Source organism: Eumetopias jubatus, unplaced genomic scaffold, assembly GCF_037043125.1.
Source record: "Eumetopias jubatus isolate StellerSeaLion01/CBP00866 unplaced genomic scaffold, mEumJub1_p1.0 scaffold_4, whole genome shotgun sequence".
Taxonomy (NCBI): domain Eukaryota; kingdom Metazoa; phylum Chordata; class Mammalia; order Carnivora; family Otariidae; genus Eumetopias; species Eumetopias jubatus.
Window position 1 is genome coordinate 70,889,757 of NW_028274810.1, and position 13,571 is coordinate 70,903,327.

Sequence of the window (13,571 nt, forward strand, 5' to 3'; positions counted from 1 at the left end):
TCCAGAACTGTGATGCCTCCAGCTTTGGTTTTCTTTTTCAACATTACTTTGGCTATTCGGGGTCTTTTCTGGTTCCATACAAATTTTAGGATTGTTTGTTCCACCTCTGTGAAAAATGCTGACAGTATTTTGATAGGGATTCCACTGAATGTGTAGATTGCTTTGGGTAGCACATTTTAACAATATTTGTTCTTCCAATCCATGAAGATGGAACATTTTTCCATTTCTTTGTGTCTTCCTCAATATCTTTCATAAGTGTTCTATAGTTTTCAGAGTACAGATCTTTTTACCTCTTTGGTTAACTTTATTCCTAGGTATCTTATGGTTTTTGGTGTAATTGTAAATGGGATCAATTCCTTGATTTCTCTTTCTTCTGCATCATTGTTAGTGTATAGAAATGCAACTGACTTCTGCACATTGACTTTATAACCTGCCACTAATTCCTGTATCAGTTCTAGCAATTTTCTGGTGGAGTCTTTTGGGTTTTCTAAATAGATTATCATGTTATCTACGAAGAGTAAAAGTTGGACTTCTTTACTGATTTGGATGCCTTTTATTTCTTTCTGTTGTCTGACTGCCGAGGCTAAGACTTCCAGTATTATGCTGAACAACAGTGGGGAGAGTGGACATCCTTGTTGTGTCCTTAACCTTCCTTACGGGAAAAGCTCTGTTTCTTTCCCATTGAGGATGATATTTACTGTAGGTTTCTGCGTATCGTTTTTATGATACTGAGGTATGTTCCCTCTATCCCTACATGGCGGAGAGTTTTTATCAAGAAAGGATGCTGTATCCTGTCAAATGCTTTTTCTGTTATCTATTGAGAGGATCATATGGTTCTTGTCCTTTCTTTTATTAATGTAGTGTATCACATTGATTTGCGAATGCTGAACCACTCTTGCAGCCCAGGAATAAATCCCACTTGGTCATGGTAAATAATCCTTTTAATGTACTATTGGATCCTATTAGCTAGTATCTTGGTGAGAATTTATGCATCCATGTTCACCAGGGATATTGGTCTGTAATTCTCCTTTTTGGTGGGGTCTTTGTCTGGTTTTGGGATCAAGGTAATGCTGGCCTCACAGGAGTTTGGAAGTTTTCCTTTCATTTCTATTTTTTTGAACAGTTTCAGAACAATAGGTATTAATTCTTCTTTAAATGTTTGGTAAAATTCCACTGGGAGGCTATCTGGCCCTGGACTCTTGTTTGTTTGTTTGATTACTGATTCAGTTTCTTTGCTGGTTATGGGTCTGTTCAGGTTTTCTGTTTCTTCCTGTTTCAGTTTTGGTAGTTTGTATGTTTCTAGGAATGCATCCATCTCTTCCAGATTGCTCTGGCATATAATTGCTCATAATATATTCTTATAATTGTTTGTATTTCTTTGGTGTTGGTTGTGATCTGTCCTCTTTCATTCATGATTTGATTTATTTGGGTTCTTTCTCTTTTCTTTTTTGGTAAGCCTGTCTAGGGGTTTATTGATCTTATTAATTCTTTCAAAGAAACAGCTCCTAGTTTAATCTGTTCTACAGTTTCTTTAATTCTATATCATTGATTTCTACTCTAATCTTTATTATTTCTCTTCTCCTGCTAGATTTAGGCTTTATTTACTGTTCTTTTTCCAGCTCCTTTAGGTGTAAGCTTAGGTTGTGTATTTGAGACTTTTCTTGTTTCTTGAGGAAGACCTGTATTGCTATACTGCCTTCTTAGGACTGCCTTTGCTGCATCCCAAAGGTTCTGAACTGTTGTGTTTTCATTTTCATTTGCTTCCATGTATTTTTTTAAATTCTTCTTTAATTTCCTGGTTGACCCATTCATTCTTTAACAGGATGCTCTTTAACCTCCATGTATTTGTAGTCCTTCCAAATTTTTTCTTGTGGTTGACTTCAAGTTTTAAAGCATTGTGGTTTAAAAATATGCATGGTTGGGTGCCTGAGTGGCTCAGTCTTAGTTAAGCGTCTGCCTTCAGCTCAGGTCATGATCCCAGGGTTCTGGGATCGAGTCCCACATCAGGCTCCCAGCTCGGCGGGAAGCCTGCTCTCCCTCTCCCACTCCCACTGTTTGTGTTCCTGCTCTCACTTTCTCTGTCTCTGTCAAATAAAAAAATTAAAATCTTAAAAAAAAAAATGCATGGGATAATCTCAATCTTTTTGTGCCAGTTGAGACCTGATTTGTGACCCAGTATGTGATCTATTCTGGAGGATGTTCCATGTGCACTGGAGAAGGATGTATATTCCACTGCTTTAGGATGAAATGCTCTGAATATATCTGTTAAGTCCATCTGGTCCAGCGTGTCATTCAAAGCCCTTGTTTCCTTCTTGATCTTCTGCCTAGCTGATCTGTTCATTGCTGTGAGTGGGGTGTTAAAATCTCCTATTATTGTATTATTACCAAGGAGTTTCTTTAATTTTGTTATTGATTATATATTTGGCTGCTCCCAAGTTAGGGGCATAAAGATTTACAATTGTTAGATCTTCTTGTTGGATAGACCCTTCATTATGATACAACGTCCTTCTTCATCTCTTATTAAAGTCTTTGGTTTAAAATCTAGTTTGTCTGATATAATGATGGCTACTCCAGCTTTCTTTTGAGGTCCACTGGCATGATAAATGGTTTTCCACTGCCTTACTTTCAATGTGGAGGTATCTTTGGGTCTAAAATGAGTCTCCTGTAAGCAGCATATCAATGGATCTTGTTTTTTTTAACCCATTCTGATACCTTATGTCTGTTGATTGGAGCATTTAGTCCATTTACACTCAGAGTAATTATTGAAGGATATGAATTAAGGCCACTGTATTACCTGTAAAGTCAATGTTCCTGTAGATTGTCTCTATTCCTTTCTGGTCTTTGTTACTTTTGTGCTCTCTCTCTGCTCAAAGGATCCCCTTTAATATTTCTTGCAGGGCTGGTTTAGTGTTCACAAATTCCTTTAGTTTTCATTTGTTCTGGAAACTTTTTCTCTCTCCTATCCTGAATGACAGCCTTACTGGATAAAGTATTCTCGGCTGCATATTCAACTTAGCATGTTGAATATATCATGCCAGTCCTTTCTGGCCTGCCAGGTCTCTGTGGACAGGTCTGCTGCCAGCCTTATATGTCTACCCCTGTAGGTTAAGGACCTCTTGTCCTGAGCTGCTTTCAGGATTTTCTCTTCATTTTTGAAATTTGCAAGTTCACTATTATATGTTGAGGTGTTGACCTATTTTTATTGATTTTGAGGGGGTTCTCTGTGCCTCCTGAACTTGAATGCCTGTTTCCTTCCCCAGAGTAGGGAAGTTCTCAGCTATAATTTGTTCAAATAAACCTTCTGCCCCTCTCTCCTGCTCCTCATCTTCTGGGACCTCTATTATCTGGATATTATTTTGCTTCATGGAATTGCTGAATTCTCTAAGTCTCCCTGTGTGATCCAGTAGTTTTCTTTCTCTCTTCTTTTCAGCTTCCTTATTTTCCATCATTTTATCTTCCATATCACTGACTTGCTCTTCTGCCTCCTTCATTCTCATTTTTATAGCCTCCATGTGGGACTGCATCTTGGTAATAGCATTTTTTTTTTTGGAAAAAAAATTATCTTTATTATAAGGAAAATACACAGCAAAACAGAGCTGGAAGGTGGTGCAGGTGGAAGATCTGGAAAAACTTAATCACCAAACAAACTGCTCAAACATGGCTTCCTGCTGTGAGGGAGAGTGATTTGGCCCTTACCTTTTCCACCTTTCCTGATTCAAAGAAATTTGCTCTTGGCAGGGCTGGGCCCAGGGAGCCCCATTTTCCAATCTGTTATCTTCCTGGGAGTTTGGGAAAGGTTATATAGTTCTCGGGCTTTCAAGATACCAAAGACAATATGGAGAAGGAAAGGATGTTATAGCCCTTTGGTCCAGTGTTATCCCCAGCGCCATCCCTCAGTATTTGTTGATGCCAAAGAGACGAACCCCATGGAATTGGGGTAACTTAGGCAGCAGTACGCTGAGCAATGAGGCTGTGTTGATGAGGAAGTGAGCAGCATATTTGGTGTAGAAGCTGGCCAGGAGGTAGAGTACGATAGGAGAGATGCTGAGGAATTTGCAGGAAGAGGTAAATTGGAGCCCGTAGTCCATCTGTTCCCAGTGTGTCAGTAGCCGAGGCTTTCCTTGGTTAGGGGTCTCAAAGGGTGTTCCTTTCACCGTATGTAAGAAGACATACATAGCCAAGTTATGGATGACGTTGGTCAGGGTCCAGACAACAAGAATGCTGAAGAAGGGGATGCTGAGTAGAACCACATGCAGCAGTCGTACCAAGATGATGTAGGCCAGCCAGATGCCCCAGCTATTCATCACTTGAGTGTTGGGGTTTACTTCGCTGTGTGCCACCCCCACATTCATCCTGCTGGCTTCAGAAGCCAGTCCGACTCGAAGTGCGGCATTCGCTCCATCCCTGTGGTCTCCAGTTGGTAATAGCGTTTTTAATTTCAGCCTGCCTAGATTTTAGTTCTTTTATTTCTACAGTAAGGGATTCTATACTGTCTTCTATGCTTTTTTCAAGCCCAGCTAGTATCTTTATAATCATTGTTTTAAATTCTAGTTCAGACATCTTACTTATATCTGTATTGATTAAATCCCTGGCAATGAGTACTACCCTATTCTTTCTTTTGAATTTCTCCGTCTTGTCATTTTGTCCAGAAAAGAAGAAAGAGGAAAAACAACAACAGAAAGACAAGAACAAAAACAAAACAAGAAACAAAGAAACAAAACAAAACAAAAAACTAGATCCTGGGTGTGTTTTGGTCTGCTTGTTACAAGAAACTAGATCCTAAAATAAGAAAGAAGGAAAAACTTATATATACATACAAAAATAAAATACAATGAAACACAAAATATACATAATGTATATATAAAAATAAAATTTAAAAATAACTGAATAAAAATCTTTAAATTTTTAAAAAAGAACTGAAAAAATAAGAAAATAACTGAAAAAAAAAAACTGAAAGACTAAAGAATTAAAAAAAAAAATCAAAACAATGAATACTATATACTGTTTTCCCCAAGAGCTGAAGCTTTGTAGCCCTCTACAATCAGTATACTTGATGCAAGCCAGTTGTTCGAGCTGCTCTTCTGGGGAAGGGGCCTGTTGCACTAATTCTCAGGTGCACTTGCCCTAGTGGAAATTCGCCTTCAGTGTACAGGGAGGCAGAGCTTGGTGTAGGCAGCTCCGGATTCTACATGTGGTGCTGTTTTGCTCCCTGAAGGCTTTCAAGCACTGACAGGAGGGATGAAAATGGCGGCACCCTGATCTCTAGCTCTGGAGCTGAAAGCCCCACTTTGGTGAGCCCTCATGGAAAAGCAGTCAATCACTCTTGTCTCCCTGGTTTCCCTTAGAACTCTGTGTTCACCTGGCCTGTGCCTGGGTGTTTTTATCTAAGTGAGTTTCAAAACTCCAAAATTTTTTTTTTTTAAGATTTATTTACTTATTTGAGAGAGAGAGAGAGTGAGCACACAGAGGGAGAGGGAGAAGCAGACTCCCCACTGGGCAGGGAACCCAATGCAGGCCTCGATCCCAGGACCCTGGAATCATGACCTGAGCCCAAGGCAGATGCTTAACTGACCGAGCCACCCAGGCACCCCTCAAAACTCCAAATTTTATGGACACCTACAGCATGGACCAATGCTCTTTCTCCCAGGGGAGGGAGGGGGGTCTTGCCTCGCTTCTGCCTTTTGCTGGACCCCTGCCAGTAAAGTGGTCCCATGACTGCACAGTGGCTCACAGTTTATGGCAACACAGAGCAGAAAGCCAGCACCTAGACTCACTGTTTTTAGCCATTTTCCCCACTCTTGTGCCTGGGAACTCTGCCTCACTCAGGCACCCCCATTCTTCTTGTGACCCTGGGGATCCTGAGACCACGCTGTGGACCCTGGGATTCTACCCTGCTTTGCCACCTAAGCACCTTTAAGCCAGGGACGTACCCCACTGTGGCAGACTTCTGAAAGTTCCGATTTTGCACTCTGCTGCTTATAATACTTTGTGGTAGCCTCCTTAAGCAGGCTCCCTTCCCTCCACTGTATCCTGCCATATCACCCCGGATTCAAATCTCCACCCCTCCTACCTTCTAAAAAGTGGTCACTTTTCTACTTGCAGAATTGCAGTATCTCTTTTCTCAGATCTCCGATTGATTTCACAGGTATTCAGAATGATCTGAAACTATCTAGCTGTGTTCAAGGGACCAGAAAAACAGGGCCCTCACTCCTCGGCCATCTTAACTCCACCCCCCACTCCTAAACATCTTTATACAGGATCAAGCATAACAGCATGATTCCCCAGCTGTCCACTGTGCCCTCTTCTTCACTCTTCCTCTCTAAAGCCTGTTCCAAGGCTAGAAAACATAGACCACGGGGAGCAGAGAAATAGCTCACACTTAACTGAGTGCTTACTATGTCCGGGGCATAGTTAGAAAAGTTTAATGCTCATTAATTTTCACAAACTCTCTATGCGATAAATATTCTCATTATCCCAAATTACAGATGAGGCAAATGAAGCTCAGAGAAGTTAAATCATCTGTCCAGGGTCACATAACTAGTAAATGGTAGAAGCAGATTTGAAACCATTTAGTCTGGTTCCAGAATGTGTGTCCTTCCTTACTGCTATGCTTCACTGTGTATGTCAAGAGGGAAAGCACAGGGCTTCATACCATTTCCCTGAGCCACCCACGTGTGTCCAGGAGACTACATCAGAGTCTAGAAAAAGGACACTATCAGAAGAGCAGGGAAGCACTGCACACCGCAGCCCCTGGACTCAGAGGAGTAGGTAGACACAGGGAAGTCTGGACAAGAGACTTGAGGGCTCCATGCTCCTTGTTGTCATGGACAGGAAAACTGTGTCAGTGCCCTGGTTCTGACAGAGCTGGCTATGTTCTGCAGGAACAGGGCCTGTCATGAGGTGAGGTCAGAGCATATAGGCATGCCGTGTTCAAAAAGAAATGCAAATGGAAAATAAGACCCTAGGTTCTACATACACGACGGTTTCTAGCCAAACTGCAGAGCTACGAAGACTATTTCTCAGCTATCTCAGGAGAGTAATTTGCCTTCCTTCCTCAGCAGTTTCCTGCTTGAAAACTCTGTCTCCCACCTTCCTGCTCCCTCCGGCCAGCCTCCTGCCAGTCTAGCACACCGGTCTGTGCACACTCCGGGCTTGGTGGTGAGGCACTGCTTAAGAAATCTGCATAGAATGAACATGCTTTCTGAGAGCCAATCCCGTTCTGCAGGGACTCTGACTTGTGGCCCCGATGCGCATGGTTAGAGACGAGGTCCCAGTTCTCTCCTTCCCCGTAACATATGGGGGAACACCTTTCTAACATCTCCCTCTAGATACCTCTCCAGGGAGTAGAGAAATAGAGGCCCTGCAAATATGAGCCCCAAACTCTAGGCCTCTGTTGCCGCCTCTTCTCCAGCAGTCTGACAGCCTGGCGCTTGTCTCCCCCTCCTCCTGGGTGCCTTTCTGCTCTTCTTCTTGATCACCTCTGGTGAGAGCACTCCATCTCCTCACCCCCAGTCTTCCCACAGGGGCAGCCATCCTCAGGATCCTTACCTTAGGGAATCTTTCTTTGTATACATGATTCATCATTATTATTTCACTGTCGAAGGAAACTGGGGACCGTCCAGGACTAAATAAGAAAGAAACAATTGTGTTATTTTAGTGCCATGGAACTCTCAAGAAGAAAGATGACCATCCCCAGAGTCCCTGCCCTCCCACTGTCTGCAGCACTCCCACCTTAATGAGTGCTGAGTTCTAGAGTCTTCCTTTTTCCTGAAGCTCCCAGCACACCTTGTTTAGCTCAAAATGGTGCCATCTGGAACCAGGCTACCTTCCTGTAAGAAGCTGACTTTCACAAAGACCTCTGCCAGGGCCTGAAAAGGCCTAGAAAGGAGGAAACCATTCCTGAGTCTACTGGTGGCTTTGCTAGAATGACCTCCCCCAGGACAGGACTCTCTGGGTCTTCTTCGCTTTGGCCAGTGGGGTTTTGAGTATATCTCAGCATGTTCTAGGAATCAAATCAAATCAAATCAAACCATCACCAGAAACACCAAAGGAAGACCGTGTATACCTGTATCCTTTTCCAAACAAGCTGTAGCCAATGAGGCCAATCCAGCCTGCAGTGAGTTATTAGCCTGGGTCATCTAAATCTTCTTCTTTGGCCCATCTGCAGTTACATCTTCTTAAAAGATTTCAAAGTCTGATCCACAGAAATGAATGGATATTTGAGTCCTGCCCAGTTTGGTGCCCCTGACATATGACCTAAGCTGAGCTAGGTTCAGAATTGTTCTTCTCTGCCTTTCCTCCCTGGAGTGAGCCAGTCTGCTTGCTGTACCAGGACGCATTACCAAGTATTTTAAGAGTAATATAGCAGGGATTTCCCTGATATACTATATTCTTCTCAGTCTCATATGGCCTAAAATGAACCTTTTACCCTGTGCATTGCGGAGAGCACCGATTCAGGTATTCCTATGAGTGAAAGAAAGAAAGGCACTGAGATCCACACTCCACAAAAACTCATTTGTGTTTTTGATCCTTTGCACAACAGTCCCCGTGATCATCTTCATCAGTCTCTGAACTTGAACCCATCTTTGTGGTCTGGCTCAGCTTACTCCCTGATACTCAGGGAATATAATCCCTGAGGAGATTCCTCGTGGCAGGCCCTGCTCCTCTGGGTTTCCACCCCGAACATATTAGACAATTAATCATTTCCTAGGAGCTCTGGAAAGCTGACCTCAGTCACTAAAGCCAGGCCCATTTTAATTTCCACCCTCTTCCTTAACCTGGAATTTTGGCATAATTTTACCAGCTAATGCCAAAGAAAAGAGCTAATTAATCAAAGAAATTCACAGATAAGTCAGCTGCTAAGGTTTGTTTGGTTTGATGAGCCCAGGTGATTCAGGGAAATGAGTGAGATTCAGATGGACATTTCATTCTGCTTCTGAAATGGGCTTCTTCCCCAAGTCAGCCGCATGTGTCTTCAGCAGCACCTTTTTTAGCTGGCTTAATTCCTAAACCCTGGGCCTGTGGGTTCTGCAGCCAGGTAACTATCAAAATGGACAATACTATTACTCTCCTTGCTAAGTGGAGTTTAAAGTATATTCCCACTGCTAACTACCCTCAAAGGGAAAAGAGAGGGACCACTTGACAGGGTCATCAGGTGTGCCTGAGCGTCACTGGCCTTGACTCATTTGAGCTAAGCCCTGGGTTGGCAAGCTACGGCCCACAGACCAAATCTGGCCTGCTGCCTGTCTTCGTAAATAAAGTTTATGAGATGTCTGTGGATGCTTTCACACTATAACAGCAGAGTTAAGTAGTTGCCACAGAGACCATATGGTGTACAAAGTTCCAATTGTTTACTTTCTTGCCCTTTATAACTGTTTGCCTATTCCTACACTGTGCAGAAAAGCTGAGCTCCACAGGCCCTGGGGTAGCAGGCAGAGAATAGCCCTCACCTGAGGCTGCGAGAGCGGGGCCGCATGGCCGGAGATTGCCGTCCCTCCTCATCTGGTACACTCTCTGTGCTGAAATGCTTCGTCAAAAAGTGCAGCTCATCGGCTGTAGGCTGGAAGGGCAACTGGTGCAGCTTTTCCTGTGAGGAACATGATGACTAGAGAGAAAAACATTAACAAGCAGCATTACAGACATGTCTCAGGGCAGTCCAGGCACAGAGAGGACTTCCCAAAGCTAACCCACAGCAGGCCTTCTTTGCCTTGCTCCTTTTCGCCTCCATTGTGCACAATTCCCCTCTCTACTCCTTCTGAGCCTTCAGTCCTGAGGAAGCCAAGATACTAGGAACCTTCATGAGTCTGGCAGGCAGTTGGACCCAGGCATTCACAAGGTGTGGGTGCTCTGTAACTACCTAGGGAACCTGTTTTGGTGGCAAAAGGCAGATTCTTCTGCATGGATGCTTTGCCCTCAGTGAAGCTTTTGGCTAGTTGGAATGGCAAGTAATTAACAAATCATGCTTCCTGGCTTAGGAATTGTCCCAGGTATACTCAGCCTACATATGAAATCCCTGAAAGTTTTCCCTTCCACAGTGCTGGGAGAACTCAGTAACGTTTCCTTTCGGCTGTTACCCAAAGGACAACTGGCGCGGCTGAGGCTAGGAAGACTGTGGCCATACTCTAGGGACACAAGTAGGCAAGAAAATCTGGGAGGGAAGAAAATTACTTTTAGATCTGGAACCCAAAGATTAGACGTGACCTGAAAATGACGAAGAATTCCAAACAGGGCCCAATGACTGAGATTCCAGACAAGAACCCACTGCCACGACAGACCATGTGAGGGAGTGAGCCATGCTCCTGCAGGCATCCCACAGATGCAGCGACCGCGGTGACAGCCTGACAAGACTGGCTAAGAGAGCACGCAAGTCTAACATCATTGGCTCCGTTTCTGTTCATCAGCTGATGAGGGATCTGGGGTTTAAATATCCAAGTCCATTTAGAGTCAAAGCTGCAGCACCACACTAAGAAAACTCTCTTGCCACAAGTAAGTCTCAATATCAAGTGAGAAATCAGAATTTTTGGGGGGCAAACAGTACAGGCTTTTGTCATGGAATGCTATAATACATGAAGCTGTAAACAGCTTGGGGGAAGTCTCCCCAGGGCTCTGTCTTGGTCACATTTTGGAAAATGGGTTGCACAGAAGCTGTAAAAAGTATCTTCACCAAACTGCCACTGACAGGAAGTAAAATTTTTGTATCCCAATAAAATAAGCAGCAGCCATGGGTTGAGTCTATTAAAATTTACTGAACGCATATATATTATATATATAATATGACTCTTGCCTTAGGTAAAAAGTCACCTGTCCAGTAAAGGTTTATAGGAAAAGCGGTATTTACCAGGGAAAGATCTGAAGCTTAACTGCCGCTAAAAGACCAATGAGATCTTTGGATTAATTTATGAGTTATATCTAGGTCAAGGGAGGAAATGATACTCCTTCTACCTGCTTGGGAGTCACAAATGTCAACAAGCTGCCCTGGGAAGACTGGAAGAATGGTGGAGGACATGGGGAACAGGCCACCCAGTGTGCTGCCCGACCCAGCCTGCAAAGCCTACAGTACTTACTATTTGGCTCTTTAAAGAAAGAGTTTGCCAACCTTGTCATCCTGGCTTCAATTAAAACTTGCTCAATGAGGAAGACTCATTTTACGGTCAATTGTGCATAGCAGCAATTAGGACATCTGTTGTGTTTTAGGCTACAACCTTCTCTAAAAAAACTAACTAGAAGTTTTAGAGAAAGGCCCAGCTTTTTTGCTGATACACATCAAACTTGAATATCAAATAATCATCCTTCCCTTCTTTTTTTGAAAGGAAAAGGTGAAAGAGGGTCCATCAGGCCTTTGGGACATGGGAGGGGTTATCTGCTCTTGGTTGCAGTTCTAGAAGTAAGATGAAGGAAGCAGGGGAACCATGTTTAGGATCCTCCACATCTGGCAAAGCAAAAGTCCATCCTCAAGCCCTCCTCTGACTCCACTTGGAAAAACTGATGCCCAGAGAGCATGCTGGTTAGTTCTTGCCAAAGGTGTTTAATGTTTATATCTGGCTATGGCTGTTAAGGGCCACCACTGCCCCACTCAGCCTCATCTCCAAACAACCTCTCTGAGTTTGGCTTTGGAGGAAAAATTGAGAACCACTTTGCAATCCCATAGGGATAGGCAGCAATAATCTGTAGGGAAGTACTTCTTTGGGATGAAGGAAGCAAAGCCACAGATTTGGCTACTTACTGAGACAGTAGAGCTAGGAGTGTTGGTTCCATAACCTGAAGAAGGCAAAGAGGCCAAAGACCAGCGCCGTCCATCAGTCCTATGTAAAGTGAAGAATATTAGGCAGTTTCTACAGGACCCCACCCTGAGCCCTGGACCTGCCCATCTTTCCACCAGCACTGTTTTGGGCAGTTGGCTCACAGGTAGGCTCTTCCTTGTCTCTACACAGTACTGCTTGGTCTAGTACATGCTTTCACATCTCTCTCCTACATGAGGCCTATGGTCGTGTGTTTTCCACTGCAAAGACAAACATCTCTAACTAAAAAGGAGTCTGTGACTTTGAATAAGAACATCTGTTATATAACACTGTGGTTCTGAAATAAAAATCTTCATACTCTCAACGAATTCACATGTTATTTATTTATTTATGCAACGTATTCACTTTTAGAGAAGCAATGACAGAGGACTCTAGCTGAAGGGATCACCACAAGGACAGAACTGCCACTGAAATACAGCTATTTCTTTTTTTGAAGGCTCCATGTGAAAGGCTCTTTGGTCTTTCCCAGGCCACTGGATTGATGAGGAAGAAGTGGACCACCATCTGAGTCTGAGTATGAACCGATCATTGGCAAACAGTCCAAGGTTACTTAAGATCCATTAGGACCCATAAAACCAGTCTTTGAGAATGTTCGTAAAGAGTGGCAGCAACCTCATGAAGACACAGCCAGGTGGCATACCCTTGGCTGTATTATATAAGATTTTGGAGCAGGTTTCCTGCTGCTCTTGAGAGGATGCACCCCAAAGTTCTCATCAAAGAGAACTAGATATTTGCTTTGCTGTGGAGGAGAAAGGTATCTGGTGTGAAGCTTTTATTCATGGACAAGTGATTCTTTCCTGAACTATGGGATGGCGCTGTAACACAAGTGGTTTTTCTTGTGAAGCATGGGGGCATAGCCTGCTCTAGTTGAAGTTGGGGAAAATTTCTTTGCTGCTACCACAGAACTTTAGAACATTAGCAATGGAGGACCTTTAGAACTTAAATACCCTCAATCTTCAGAGAAAACACTATAACCCAGGGATTTGGTGATTTAGTCCAGGCTTCACAGTTAAGGGAGGTGGAGAGAGGCAGGGAGAGGAAGGAGAAAAAAAGAGGACTCAATCTTGCCAGGGCTTCCCCTTTTGAAGCACTCCTCCCCACTCCCACCAATACCGAGCAGCTTTTCCTACGAGACTCTGCAAGGGGACAGCCCAGGGTTCCATGCTACATGCACCTGATTCAAACTTCATGCTACCCAGGCAGCTAGCTCTGCTGGAACCTAGTCTCTGAGGCAAAGAAATGTCCAGGAAGCTGCTCAAACATGATGTTCTCTCTGATCTCTTTTGTTGGGTCCTGGGAGCTCTATACAAGAAAGCAAGTCAATTCCAGGAAAACAGAGCTCAGCAAAGATAGCACTAGTCTAACTTAGGGAGGAATTTCCCAAACCCTTGTCAAATAGACTTTTTCACAGATCATCTTTCCTTCTTTAGAAAGAAATGGAAACCAACTGCAGGGCAGCCATTTTTCTCTAATCTGAAGAGCAAGGGCTACCACAGTCAGAAAGAAATGCCACTATAGGATGCCTCCATTTCCTCTGCCTGGTCATCTCACTGGGTGACCAAGGAAATTTGTGGGGATGAGGGTGACTTGTCCCTAGGCTCAGAAACTTAGAACTATTCAGCAATTCCTGCCTCTAAGTATATGAGCTCTGAGCCTTGGTTCCAGCAGGGGGTTCCCTTAGGGCCTCTTTGCTAGATATGAAAGGCCAAATGTTCATACCCACAGTCAGAGAAGACTCATCACAGCCACTTCTCACCAAGCACAACACCACAA

At 43.6% G+C, this 13,571-nt stretch overlaps 1 protein-coding gene and 1 pseudogene across 2 annotated transcripts in view; both read right to left on the reverse strand.

The window, feature by feature from the left end:
* MAST2 (microtubule associated serine/threonine kinase 2) overlaps nucleotides 1-13,571 on the reverse strand; it is a 223,145-nt gene that overhangs the window by 22,758 nt on the left and 186,816 nt on the right. For both annotated transcript variants that reach the window (XM_028123396.1, XM_028123394.1), the window contains exons 7-9: nucleotides 11,723-11,801; nucleotides 9,450-9,604; nucleotides 7,549-7,624 (exon numbers count right to left, since the gene is read on the reverse strand). In XM_028123396.1, the coding sequence (XP_027979197.1) occupies nucleotides 7,549-7,624; nucleotides 9,450-9,604; nucleotides 11,723-11,801 (310 nt within the window). The remainder of the gene's footprint in view (nucleotides 1-7,548; nucleotides 7,625-9,449; nucleotides 9,605-11,722; nucleotides 11,802-13,571) is intronic.
* LOC114224264 (ORM1-like protein 2 pseudogene) lies at nucleotides 3,545-4,388 on the reverse strand (annotated as a pseudogene).